The sequence below is a fragment of the Sus scrofa genome, chromosome 5 (assembly GCF_054392235.1).
Source record: "Sus scrofa isolate SSC_HxYL_T2T_F1_AM1 chromosome 5, Sscrofa_HxYL_maternal_Yorkshire_Landrace_v2.0, whole genome shotgun sequence".
NCBI lineage: Eukaryota > Metazoa > Chordata > Mammalia > Artiodactyla > Suidae > Sus > Sus scrofa.
Window position 1 is genome coordinate 73,514,264 of NC_139387.1, and position 13,858 is coordinate 73,528,121.

At 55.5% G+C, this 13,858-nt stretch overlaps 1 protein-coding gene and 1 long non-coding RNA gene across 35 annotated transcripts in view; one reads left to right on the forward strand and one right to left on the reverse strand.

Annotated features, from left to right (window-relative positions):
- The window catches only part of CRACR2A (calcium release activated channel regulator 2A), a 176,244-nt gene that overhangs the window by 46,262 nt on the left and 116,124 nt on the right, over nt 1–13,858 (forward strand). For 12 of the 34 annotated variants that reach the window (XR_014845471.1, XR_014845472.1, XR_014845461.1 and 9 more), the window contains exon 1: nt 3,246–3,364. Coding sequence is in view for 1 of the 34 variants with exons in the window: in XM_085025159.1 (XP_084881285.1) it covers nt 634–766 (133 nt within the window). In the remaining 33 variants the exon portion in view is untranslated. Of the gene's footprint in view, nt 1–633; nt 767–3,245; nt 3,365–12,117; nt 12,378–13,858 lie in introns of those variants that run through there. The other 22 variants (XR_014845478.1, XR_014845465.1, XR_014845468.1 and 19 more) reach the window with 6 other exon arrangements.
- LOC110260755 (uncharacterized) lies at nt 2,771–3,919 on the reverse strand. Its single transcript, XR_002344134.2, has 2 exons — nt 3,770–3,919; nt 2,771–3,338 (listed from the first exon to the last, which is right to left on the reverse strand). It is a non-coding gene; the product is annotated as an uncharacterized LOC110260755 (long non-coding RNA).

Below are 13,858 nucleotides of genomic sequence, written 5' to 3' on the forward strand. Positions count from 1 at the left end.
CTATATTTTTTGGGGGGGGGGGCAATCTATTAGTCATTGTAGAGTCTTAAAGAATTTTTAGCAGAAGTAATGATACAGCCCCTACTGTCCTTCAGGGGACACACCTCCTTATATGGTGCATTTTCCTTCCCACTCTGTAAACTTGGGATTCAGAAATTCCTGATAGAAGAATAGCATCCCACACAAGGAGGCACCACAGACTCTTGGTCTCGGAGGCCGCTTTCCGGGGCTGGGCATGGAACTCAGTCCCGCAGTGGAGGCAGGAGGAGTCCCATCCCTACGTCTTTGGTCAAGTCCCCTGGACCGTAGTCACGTCCTCTCCGATCATGGGACTGTCTCTACGGCTGTTAGCTCTCTTCCGGTCTGTAACCACGACACATCAGATTGATAAAGTCTGTTCTTGCTGCAGGAGAGAGAGTACAAAGTCACAGCTCACAAGTAAGTCCAATCTTACTTGTCCTGCTCCCAGGGAGTCCAGGTTTGTGAATCCTATAGAGGAAGCCCCCGTAGCTTTCATCTACATCCTCAGTAGCCCTTATTTTCCTAATGCCAGCCTTATTTTTCAAGGCCAGCTGTGAGCATGTTGCCTGAATGGGCCCCTGTGCTCTTACAGAAATGCTCTTTCCCACCCAGGCCCAGAGAGTCCAAGGAGGAGAAAGTTGCAAGACGTGGACGCCGGGCCGCCTCCCCTGGAGTCTGCTGCTCTGGCCAAGCTCCCAGCCTCTAACCCTCCACCTTCGGCGGATGTTTGATTTGGCTTCTGCTGGTGAGGCTCTGGGGGGCGGGCAGAGGCCAAGGGCAGTACTGAAAGGTCTGTTTGTTTTCTTGGCTTCCACCTGTTGGAAACTCTGTGCTGTAGCCACTGGTAATAAGGAAGGAGGGACAGCAGGGGAATTCCTGTACTGGAGCAGGGACAGTTTCCACTGTTCCCTGGGCGGGGCTGGGGGACCAGGCCTGAGTTGCTGGCCTCCCATTGAGGGCAGCAGGTGAGCCAGAAAACACAGAGATGCGGGAGGAAGGGTGCAAGGCTTGGAGGGGACTCAGAGAGGACAGCACACCCCTCTGGCAGTGTCCCTGTGCCCTGCAAGTCCACTGCTCCTTCCCTTCCACCCAGGGGATAACGACTCACAGCAGGGGGTCTGAAGGCTACCACCCCACAGCGACACCCACCCGCCCCCACCTGCCACTGCAGCCATCACCTTCTGTCCTGTGTCACAGAGAAAACAGGGCCTGTCCCCCTGGAACTCCACCTATGCCACCCACTCTCCCCATCTCGGTCTTTCTGAGAGCCCGAGGGCCCAGGTGGAGACCACAGGGCCACCCACCCCAACTGTGCTCTCCAGGCCCTCCTGCCTCTTCTTGAACCACTCGGCCTTTGACCCCTCCCCGCTCCCTCCCCTCTGTCTTCTTCAGAGTCACGACCCCGATCTGCCAACATCCTCGAGCCCCCTGTGTTGTCTGTCTTCCTTTAGTGCCCACAGCATCTCCTTCCCCGCCCTGCCAGCCTCCTTAACAGCAGTCATCACCCTCCTCCAGGCCCCTCTCACTCCTAAACCATCAGGTTGAGGGTCCCAGCGCCCCTCTGAAACAAAGATGAGAATGAGGATAGCAACCCCCTCGCTCCTACGCCCACCCCCCTGCCCTGCCGCCACTGCCGACGTGATCTTGGGCCAGTGAACTTGGAATTGCTTGCGTCAAGTGCATTCGCCTTCATCCTCAGCCATCAGGCATGTAGGCTGGGAGGATACAAAAATAGTCTTGATACCACCCAAGTGCCCTTGGAGGAAGAGCCCAGGAAGTTGTGTCTACCACTGGCTTTTCAGTGTGGGGCGTCCACTCTGCTTCTGAAGTCGCCTGGGTCTGGGCAGGCAGAGGGAACCAGAGGCCCATGGGTGCCTGGGGAAGGGTTGGGTGTGGGTGAGGACATGGGGAGGGCCTAGGGCCCCAAAGACTGCATTTCCTGGTATTGTCAAGACCTAACAGTGGCCTGCCAGGGTGGAGAGGTTCACAGCAGCTGTTTGGGGCTACAGGTTTCAGTGCAAAGCCAAGGCCACTCTCCCAGCTGGTGGCTAGGTGGGCCAAATTCTGGCCAGGCCCCTGCCCTGTACCACACACTATGCTGCCTCTGTTCCCGTGTCTCCCACATAGCACTGCCATCATCAGTGCCCTGGCTGACTTCTCCCTGCAGGGCTGAGAGCTCTAGGGCTGGCCTAGTTTTGCCCAGCCATACCTGCTGTGCAACTTGCAGGGCCCTGTGCAGAGCAAAAACACAGGACCCCTTGTTCAAACACTCTGAAGGGTCTCAAGACAGTGTCAGCAGAGCTCTAAACCAAGCACAAGGCTCTCCCAAGTGCATAACAGCAGGGGTCAGATGCCCAGGGACCTGCCCTCTGCCAGGTTTATTCATCACCCCCTAGTTGCTCAGTTAATACTCTTGAAAGGAATGAGTTGGGGTTTCCCCAGCAATACTGGATTAGGAGCCACGGAGCCCTGGGAAAGAGGAAGCAGAGAGCCCTACCCTCCCTGTGCTCCAGCCTGGGGCCAATCACTGAAGGCCTGCCCGAATCCTACATCCATGGTCATGCGGCAGAAGGATGAGCCGCCTCCTCTGCCGGTCCACTGGGGGCTGTGAGGGTAGCACACTCAAGTGCCCACGAAGAGCTTTCCGCCCTCAGCCGCGATGGTTCTGTGATTCTGAAGCAGAGAGAGCCCTAACCAGGCTCCGGGCTGTCCGTCAGCCTGACTGCCTTGAGAGGCCTTGGAATATTTATTTAAGGCTTTATTAATTGGATGCTTTTTATTGTACAAGCACTCGTGCCCACAGTAGAACACACAGAAGAGACGGGAAAGTGTAAAGTAGGACAGAATCCCCAGAGGCACCAGCTGGAGGGGACGTGGACGTTGCGGGGTTTCAGGGAGGCACAGCTAGACTCCACCTCTCTCCAGTCGGGCAGGGGGAGACCCCAGATTCAAGTCCAACTTGAGACAAACACCTGGAAACATCCTGGAATCTGGGCAAGAAGCCTAGGGCCCCAGACTCAGAGGGGCCCAGGAAGCCCGACCAGTCAGGCAGGCTAAGCCACCAGCAGCCCCGCCCTCGCCACCCAGGCTCCCCCTCCTCAGGGCAGTTGGAGGTCGCAGCCTGTGGGGCCCCAGGCGGCTAGCTCGCAGATCCTGGAGGGCACCCAGGGGGCAGCGGCTGTGGGTGCGGCTTCCACCGCTGCCACTGGGGGCTGGTCCAGCCCAGAAGGTCCGGTGGCGGGTCAGGAGGAGCTGCTGGTTGGCGGGCAGGCGGGCGGGCGGTGCCTGGCAGCTGTGGGCCAGCAGTGCAGCCGAGACTGGAGGCAGTGACCACAGGTGCAAGGTGGGTCCGGAGGAGGGAGGGGAGGGGGGAGGAGGGAGGAGGGGGGAGGAGGTGCGGAGGTGCGGGTGGGCCCTCCCCGCCCCTCCGCCTGGCAGCCGGGCCGGGGCCCGAGGCACTTCCTGGCCAGCAGCCAGCGAGTGCGTGCAGCACATGGAGCTCAGGGCTGGACGCCCCAGAGCAGCTGCGCTCCAGCCTATGCCCAGACCTGCCCTGGTCCTTGCCCCCTGGCGCTGAGCACCCCCTCCTCAGGGGACCGGAGGGCAGAAGCCCTGGGCTGAGATCAGAAGGGACCTCAGGAGCCCTGTTGCCACACCCAGCCTCTTCGCTTTACAGAAGAGGACACTGAGGTTCAGAGTGGTGAACGGACCGGCCCGGCTGGCAGGTCTAGAAGCCAGAACTCCTCACCTGGAGGTCAGGGTTTCGGGAGCCGTTGCCACGGGGCCAGAACAGCAGCAGCCTGTTGCAGGAATAGAAACCAAGAGCTGGGAGAGACAGCGTGAGAAAGACAGAGACAGAAGGAGAACCTCCCAGAGCAAAGGAAGAGGCTCAGGAAGTGGGGCAGCACTTCCTGCCCCGCTTGAGCTGTGGCCTGGCTGCGTGACTCAGCCCCCTTGCTGCCTCTGGCCTAGGTGTGCATGTGTCTGAGTGTGCACGCGTGTGTACGTGTGTGCATCGCGTGTGTGTGTGTGCACGCGTGCGTGCACACACGCGCATGGATACACCCCAGCATGTGAGAAAGCCCTCTGACTCCACATGTCTGTCCTGCACACAGTGGCCTTGTTGGCAGCCTGCCCTGTGTTTGGCTCTGAAGAGGCTGCCAGTAATCCCAAATGACTTGGTTCTGTGCGGCTCCAGAGGGCAGCAGGGCTGAGGTGTGGGAGTCCCAGAGGTGATCGGAGTCCAGGAAAAGAGCCTTGTGCACGAGGCAGTGGGTCCTCTGTCTCTGGAAGAAGCCAGCTTGGGGGCCTAGGGATTTGCATCGAGGGCAGCGTACTCCCTCTAGGGTTGGAATTTCAGTTTGAGGGTCCCAGGTTCGTGGCCCTTTTCAGGTGACATTTACACGCACCGCCGTGTCGGGTAGTGTCTGCCCCTGATGGCTGCTCTGTGCAGACTTAGGATGATAACCATGAGGAGGCAGATGTCTGCCCTCTGAGGCCCCTCGCCCCTGAGTACTGACTGGAGGGGCTGGTGAATGTCCTGAGTCCAGGGGAGTTTGGAGGAGTGAGGTCATCTCTAAGGAGTGGGTCGGACGGGCCTCTGGAGGTGGCACTTGGGTGGGAGCTGGAGAAGGAGGCCGGGTCTGGGCGTTGTGGGGGAGGGACCCCTGAGCAGAGGCAGTGAGCTGGGTGTGTCTGGGGACCAGTGGAGGCTGTGATGAGGACCACTGGCTGGGATCCGATCGGCAAAGCCGGGTGTGTCAGGCCAGGGAACTTGCACTTTCTCACTCGGCCTGGGCTTCTTTGGGTGGGTTCTGGGAAGGGCATGAGGTCGCTGGGTTCAGAAGACCTTGTCATTTGACAGATATTTCAAACGCGCTGGGGCAAAGGACGCTGTGGGGGGGGGACCTGGGAAGGAGAGGACCGCAGGGTCCACGTGGGGCATGCAGGAGCGGGACCCAGGACGCTAGCTGAAGGGGTAATGGGGGCTGGTAGGGGTGTGTGTGTGACGGAAGAGCAGTCTGTTACAAGCCAGGGTGCATGGTAGGGCCTTTCTACCCAGAATCCCACTTAATCCTCCCAGCAGCCGTATGAGGGGATTATTGCTACGGTCTCCATTTTATAGAGGAGGAAATAGAGATTCAGAGAGGTCAACCCCTTGTCCAAGGTCACACAGCAATAAGTGGGGGAGGGGCAGGGAGGGAACCAGAGAAAGCTGGCGTTGAGCCAAGCTGGTAGCCGAGTAAGTGTCAGGGCCCAGCACAGAGGAAGCGACCAGGGAGATGGGGATGAGGTTCCAGTGCTGGACAGGGAACCGGGTTTGGAGCAGGGTCAGGTCGGGGGGTGATCAGAGCTGTGTGAGCCTGGGATGGGGCTCAGTGGCCGCTGCTCTGCCCCCCACCCCCCAGCCCCTGTCTGGTGTCTGCTGAGCCCCAGGGGCTGGGGGGCTGGGCTGAGGGAGTTCAGTGGAGGCTCCCCAGGGATGGCACGTCGGTGGCTGAGTTCACGACCCACACGGAACAAGCATGCGGGTTCTGTGTCCCTGCACAGCAGACTTGGCGTTTGCTGTGACTCCCTGGGTGAGGACTTAGTCAAGTTGTCACGTTGTCCCAGGCTTGGTTCCTTCCTCCATTTCACCTGTGAAAAGAGCTAGACAGGCCCTGAAGATGGGTGTGCAGACAGTTGTGGAATCCCCCAAGGGCCATTTCAGGACGGGTTTTCTCACGGGATCGAGGAACAAGCATGCTCACTTTTACAGATAGGGAAACTGAGGCTTCAGAAGGCGTGGTGGGTGGTGAGTGCAGAGAGGGGCAGAGCCCTGGGCCCCTGGCCTCTCTACTGCCCTGTGGGGGCATGGCCTGCGTCCTCTGCCATAAAATAGCGCCCCCCCCGGGGGGGGTGTTCACAGACGGGCACTGGATGGACTATTTCAAACAGGTCCTTTCTTTTTTCCCCCCTTAAATGACACATGCTCACACCCAAACACAAAATGGAAGAGGATTTCCGCTCACCCGGCGGGTGGTCATTTTGTTGATGTTTCAAGCGGTTTTCTTTCCTCTGGGAGAAATGCGGCGAGGCCTATGCTGGTGAGGGAGCCAGAAGGTGTCCCCATCCCCAGGTGCAGGGCCAGCGGGAGCCCCAGTAAAGAAGCAGCAGCCCAGAGGAGAGGGTGGTTGTGGGGGAGGAGCAGGAGAGCGGGGACAAAGGGATGGGACAGGAAGAAAAGAAAACAGTGAGTTTCCACCAAGGGCAGAGCTATCTTTGGGGACGTGCCCGATAGGCAGAGGCAGCAGTGGAAAATGGGGAGGTCCCCAGGGGGACCCAACACAGACAAGAACTAGTCAGCTTTCCCCGTCTAGCCTGCAGTTGTTCCTGTGAAAGGCAGAGTGTTAGCAGTGATGCTGGGACAAGGGGCAGAGGCCAGGATGTCCTGGGCCAATTCTCAGGTCATCCTCAGGACAGCAGGACACACCAAGCACCAGACATGTCCTTGCTTGTTAAGTGTTACTGCAGCCTCATCCATCAGGTAGGTGCTGCTGAGCGCTCATTCCCACTTTATAGGAAAATCAACTAAGAACAGAGAGGCAGAGCACCATGCCCGTGGTCACGCAGCCAGGAAATAGTAGAGGCAGGACTTGCAGCAGGTGGTTTGGCCAAGTCAGAGCCCGGACCCTCATCTTCATGCCAGGCTAACCCTGGAGGCTTGGGCGCACCAACGGCTTTGGCATGGACCAGACGCCCTGTCCCCTCCCAGGACTCAGCTCGAGACCTTTTGGTCCTTGTCTTGCCTTCAGGGCTGTTCTCAAAGGCCAATTAGCAGGACTTCATCTGCGGCTGGGGCTGAGGTGACGGGGAGGAAGCACTCTGAGGGTTCTGTCCTCTGCAGCCTCTACCAGGGGGGAGGGGGAACTTGTGGGGGCCACTGTCTGGTGATATTCAGGGGCCTCTCCGAGCTTGAGGAATATGAGCTCTTTTGTGACAGATTCTTCTGGAGACAGTACATTCCCTCTGTGAGTTTGTGTTGGCTCCCAGCCCTGGTTTCTCAGAATGTCAGCGGCACTTTCTCCTCCTGCCTTTTTGTTGACACATCCTGGTGAGGCTGGTGTGGCCGAGGGACACGGACACAGGGGCAACAGCCCAAGTGCAGCTGAGCCCGACCCTGGTGATGCTCCAGGTGTTTCTGGAAGATGCAGGAATGAAGGACCAGACGAGTGTCCCGTGTGGCTCAGATTCCAAGGGCCTCTGAGCCCAGAGCGCCTGTACTAAAGGCTCTTGACTCACAGAATAGAGTAGCCCTGTGGTTGGTTGGCTCAGCCCTGGCTCCTAGGTCTGTGCAGCTCCGTGTCCTGCTGGGCCAGGAGGAAAGTGGCCCTGGGTGTGCCAAGACCTGCTGGATCCGGGATCCAGGGGCGGGGATGCCCGCCTGCCAGACCAGCGTTTGCATTTCTGGCCAGGCAGCTTCCTTAACTCCCCAGTATTCACTCCCTTAACTCCCTGGTGAAGCAGCACCAGAAGTAGGAAGCCAGCTAACAGCAGCTCAATTACTTGTGCAGACAAGAGGAAAATCTCCTATTACCTGGGCGATTGGTTTATTTTCACTGTATTTACTTCAGAGGTCGCTCCATGTTAAGCTCCGGGATTTGGTGTGTGGATGGAGCTTTGCCACATGGAAGCCACATAAACACACACTGTGCCCGCTGGTTTGGAAGGTTGCATTGGTGCTGAGCTGGGGGAGGGAGACCGACTTCCTACAGCCACACGCTGATCCAACACAGAACTGCAGGATCCCTCTTTTCACTGCGCCTGGAGGCTGGATGCACAGAAATGCACCAGCCGCAGCTTTGGGCTCAGTGCCAGGGAGCTCATTCAGTCCTTGTTACAGTCTTGTGAGACAGGTACTATTATGATTCTTCTCCCCACCTTACCGATGAGAAAGCCAGGCTCCGAGAGCCCGGGTAACTTGTCTGAGGTCACACGGCTCCTAAGAGGCAGAGCTGGGATTTGAACCCAGGCAGCCTGCTCCCCCCCCTCCCCAGGCCATGGACTCCACCATTCCCAGGCTGCCCCTCGGGATCCTGAGTGCAGGAGACAGTTCTGACTCCAACCAGTCCGGTGCCCTCAGGACTCACCCTCTAAGCTGAGCTCAGTCCCTCCGGAGTGACAGGGGAACAATTACCTGCTAATCTAGCCCAGTGAGCTGAGGTGTGAAACACCCCATGGCGATGGCTTACGTGGCCCTACTGGTCCACTGAGCGCGTGCTGTTGAGTTCATTGTCTGAGAGCCTCCGCCTTGGGGTCCCTGCCAGGGTGCCAAACTTTTACTGAAATGCCCCAGAGGGGAGGGACAGAATCATCCACTTAGTTGGTATCTGTGCTTCCTGAGCCCCTCCTGCCCCTGCCAAGGGTCCCCTCTTGGCCAGCATTCCCGTCGTGGGAGGGATTTTCTGCACCGATAAGGATGCTGTGAGAGTCTGCAGCAAGCAGAGGCAAGCGCACTTCTTGTGGCTTCGCAGAGGATGTGGGATTGAGCTGGGGTTAGGGGAAGAGGTGGGCTTGGGGACGAGGACAGTAGAAGGCATTGAAGGTGGGCCTGTGACAGTACCGAGCACAGTGGGCAGAGGCGTGCTGGGGGTGGGGAGGGGCCCCCTGACTGGAGGGTCCCCATCGGGATCTATGTCACCAATTCTCTCTGCCCTGCTTCCAGGGGGGCTCCTCTGGGAGCTGCCTGAGGCGGCTGCTCATGACAGGGAATCGGGGAACAGGCTTCTGGGAAATGCCCTTGGGCCCTGGCATGGTCAGGCCTAGGCCAGGGGCATTGGCAGTCGCAGGCCCCTGGGGCTCAGGGACAGCCATTTACTGTCTTGGCCCAGTAGTGCCTGCCTGCTGAACCCTTTGGGGACACAAGTGAGGTCAGTGAGGTCGTGGCCAGAGAGCCTGATTGTCCTATAGCCAACGTGGCTGACGTGTTTCCTCATTCTCCAGCAGGCCTTCTTTCTAGCATCTTTGTAGCATCTTCAGTGCTGTGTTTCTCTGACACATTTCTTGTTGCTTGTCATTACCCTCTCTGTGAACTTCACTAGCCCTGGCTAGGTGGCCCTGTACTCAGATTTTGGGGGGTTCATCTTTGCTTGGGGCTTGGGGTCCTAGTTTTGGTAGGTGTGGTGTCGCCTTGTAAATGAAGGCAACTGGAGAGGCAGCGAGGCTCCTGATGCACCCCCTGAAGATGAGAGGATGTACTGGGCATGTCTCACGTGCCAGGCACAGTTTCTCATTGAGGCTTTAGCATCCCCACGTTCCAGAAGAGGCAACCAAGGCTCAGAAAGATAAGCGGATCATCTGAGTTCATACACCTGGTTCTGGTAGAGCTGCCTCCCTCACGGACGCCTCACCACGCCGGCTCCCTGCAAAGAGCAGAGCTGGTGGGTGGAGGGTTCAGCTAGGTAAGAGAGTTCTTTTAACACATCTGGAAAATGCGGGCGGCATCCCTGACCCCACACCATGTCAGCTGCTCCAGGTGGGCTAGTCAGAAAACTAGGGGTGGGGAAGGCCAGTTAAAAAGTCCACCGTGGCACTTCTTCTTAAGGAATGTAGCTTTAATACCTTGAACCACAGCTTGAATGAGAAACAAAGACATGAAAAGGAACTGCTAAGTGAAATGAATGTTAATGAAAAAAGAAAGTACTAGGCCTCTGTTATGTAATCACACATTGCAAACTAAAAATATTTTTTTTAAATGCACAAGCCCTATTTACTGGAATTAGAAATAGAATAAAAAGCTCTAATTTGTACTGAATAGCAATCACATTATTGCACATGCCACATCTGAATTTCCTGACACTGTAGGAACTAAATCCATGTGGTTTTATTGAATGTTAATGCCAAATTTTTTTTAAAAAGCTAGAAAACAAAACCCAAAGCGCTGACCACCTACTGGGTGTGCAGCGCCTTGTCCTGGGAGAAAGAGTAAAGGCCACAGTGCTTCTTTTGATGGCATAGGTGACAGTTGCCAAGGGAATGGGATGGATGTGTTCTCTGGAAGGAGATGGGCTTTGGCGAAGGCTTAGCCAGGTTGGCAAGAGCAGAGCTGGCCTTTAAGAATGGTAGAATTCAGCAGAGGCCAGTGACAGAGTCCTGAAAGGATGGTCCGTGATGGTCCCTCTGTTCCTCTCTGGACTGTGTCTGAGGATGAGTCTGCATGGAAATTAAACTGATGAAGTTCTGTCCAGGACATAAGACGTGCCTGGACCCTGCCCTATTTCTAAAGGTTCCCTCCTCCTCTGGCTGGCCTCCCCTGACTCAGTGTACCATCTAAAAGCTGTGAGAAGCAGTTCCCAGCTGGTTAAGAACCCAACTAGTATCCATGAGGATGTAAGTTCTATCCCTTGAAATTTAACTCAAGAATGTCAGGGTAAGGAGCTCCTGTTGTGGCTCAGCAGTAATGAACCTGACTAATGCACATGAGGATGCGGGTTTGATCCCTGGCCTCGCTCAGTGGGTTAAGGATCGGCGTTGCCCTGAGCTGTGGTGTAGGTCACTGACGCGGCTCAGATCTCGCATTGCTGTGGCCGTGGCGTAGGCTGGCAGCTGCAGCTTCGATTCAACTCCTAGCTTGGGAACTTCCATATGGTGCCAATGCAGCCCTAAAAAGCAAAAAGAGAGACAGAGAGAGAAAAAGAAAAAATAAAAGCTGCGAGGAGCTAGGATGCGACTCTGGACTCTTCAGGACTTCCTCTTTCGGGTAGACAGAGGTGTTGAGCCGGATCAAGCATAGCCGGCCCCGCTCGGGCCCGTGAGTGTCTGCTCTGGGAGGCTTCTGGAATCTGCAGGGATGTGAATGTGTGTTATGTGGATGGGGCTTCGTGATGAAGCAGATGGTGTCAGAACCCTGCAGGAGGGACGTGGGGCTGGAGGTGGAAGCAGGTAGGCTGACCCTCAGAGACTCATCCTCTTTGTCCAAAGTGACCCACCAGGAACACCAGACAAGACAGAGAGGAGAAGCTGGGTGACACCCCTTTAATAATAGGCCACTGTTGAATTCTTTCCTGTCTGCTGCCTGCTGCCTTTTCAGCCCCAGTTTGTAGGGCCAAAGGCAGCTTTCCACATTTTGCCCCGTCCGAGGCCTGGTGACAGTGGCTGGTCCAGACCTCTCTGTCCCCACCCACCTGGGGTTGTGACGTGTCACTCACTGGACAGCCGAGCTGTGCTCTGCTTGCACCTGTGGGGTCCCTGGGCCAAGCTATCCGAGGCATTGTGCAAAGAGATGTCAACGAGCACAGTGAGAGGCATGGCTGACCATCCCGCTCAGCCAGGGGACGCATGTGGCTGTCCCACTGCCAAGGGCAGTAGCTGGACCCCCAGACCCACTGGGCCTACTTAGTGCTCCTGAATTGTGTTTTATCTTCTTGGACAAAGACGCAAGTGTAGTGACCAGTCGTGCCTTGAGTCCTCCGGCCCTGCTCCATCTGATGCAGTCCTGTGAGGCCCTCCAAGGATGCTGCTCGAGAACCTGGGGCCGAGAGTGGGGCCCGGGTGAGCCCGAGAGCAGCTGTGCTTGGCGGCAGGTTGGTGATGGGAGGAGCTTCTCCACTTGCTGGCTCTGGGCCTCGGCAGCCTCCCCAACCTCACCAGTAAAAGAGCCGCCCTTTGCATCTCTTAGGCAGGTCATAAAGGCGGGATGGAGCAGCGATAAATGCTCTTAAGTGGGAGCTGCTCAACCGTTCCTTGGGTTGAGCTAAATTAACTGTTTGCATCCTAGTTCATCGTAACAGGGCCACGTGGTGTTGGCTCAGGGCTCAGTGCCTTTTACCAATAGTGTGAACTGCACAGACCAGGCAGGGAATGAGGCTCAGCCAGCGTCCCATATTCCAGAATTTTCTAGCCTGCCGAAGCAGGACTCTGAGCTGGCAGCGGAAGGATCGGGGCTGCTGGGGACGTCAGGGGGCCTGGGCTGTGCTTCCATCCAGAGCAGCGTGGAGACTCCCCGCAGACCTAGTGTGGATCTGAGGCTTGGCCATCTTCCAGAAACAATCCACAGTGTGTCCAGCCCTTCAGAGCCTCTGCCCTGCCCCTACAAATATTTGCCCAAGGGTGTGGAGAGGGGACGCAAACACGGGTAAGGGTGTGGGCCTCAGGGAGTGCGGCTGCATGAGGTCAGACGCCGTGGGTTTCTTTTGCTGTGGATCTGGTCCACTCTCACTCCCGAAGCCCTGAGCTGCGAGCTGGGACTGTTGGCGTCCTCCTTCACTTAGACGTGAGGAACTTGGAAGCTAAGCAACTCGTTCCAGGTCAGACAGCTGCTCAGTGTAGAATCAATCCAAGTGCGGGCACAGGGAGCAGAGCTGCCTGCTCTTAAGAGGGTGAGTCAGGGGACCCTGGTGATGATGCTTTGTATCGGTGGAGACAGCAGCGCGCACAGCAGTCCACACACTGCTTTTAAACCTTTACAGCAATGCAGTGAGATGAGCGTTGTGCTGGGTATTATACACCTGCTGGCGCAGAGGAAATGAAATGATGACTTGGTCAGTTGTAAAATGCACCACGACTGTGGTATAATTATTGACTCTAATTTTCAGGGGAAGAAAATAAAATCAGAGAGTTAAGTGGCTTGCCTGGGGACACATGGCAGAGTAAAGATGCCAACTCGGGTCCTAGAACCTCCGAACTGGTGCTGTTTGTCTCCCTGACATCAACAAGGGGAGACTGGTTCTGGCTTATCTGTCCCTTCCCCGACCCTGTCTCCCACCCACCACCAAGGTGTTGCCAAGTGAAAATTAGGCAGAGATTCTAAGGTAGACTAAGCTCAGTTTCCTTAGCTTGGCTTTCTTGTCGTAAATGGAATGGAGAATGAAGTTAGGGATGGGGTCGGGGGAGGGGGTTTGTCAGTCATCATGGAGCTTGGGTTGCAACGGCTGCACCAATGGGTCCTTTGTCCTGCTCCCTCCTACTTGGCAGAAGATCCCTGGGAAGGGGTGGCAGGACAGGCCATTTTGTCCCCTGGATGGACCAACGTGGATTTTACCATCTCCTAAAACTGTGAGCACAAAGTATTTTCAAGTTGTGAGTTAAGCTGGAATCCAGGGTATATCCCCAGGCTTATGTGTACACATGCAGTGTGTATAAGATGAAGTCATAAATCCTTTGTTTGAAAGATCTTAGGCTCGCTGCTGAAAAGATGAAAAGGCAAGAATCGAAGCTCAGCTCTGCAGGGCAGACACATACAATGTGAAAAAATACCTGCATTCTATCTTCTACCTGAAGCAGCTGGAGACAAATGTCTTATTTACTTGCTTGTTTATTAATTTTTGAAGTGATAAGAAATTAACATTTATTTACACCTTCTAGATGCAGGAGCTATTTGGGGAGCATTTTATATTTGGGGTTGCTTGCTTATGAATTTTGAAGATGAGGCTGTGAAGATTCTGAGAGACTGACTTGATCCATGTTTCCCAGACAATGAGAAACGACAGCAAGATATGGAGATAAATACGTCTGACTCCCCACTGGTGTTATTTCCCCGCCAATAGACTCAGAACATCTATTTTCATTGTCTTTGTTTTTCCTTCCTTCTTTAATCTCAGATCTTCCATCTAGAATCTCTTTCCTCCTGTCTGAAATACTCCTGTGAAAATGTTCTTTAATGAGGGCCTGCTTGTAGCAAACCAGAGTTTTGTTTATCTGTAATGTTTTCATTTCTCTTGTTCTTAAAGAATATTTTCTTTGAGCCTAGAATTCTCAGACAACAGTTACTTTCTTCCTTTAATTAAAATATAGCTGATTTATAATGTTCTACATGATTGAAAATGTGCCAAATTCTATACAGCACAGTGACTCACTCATA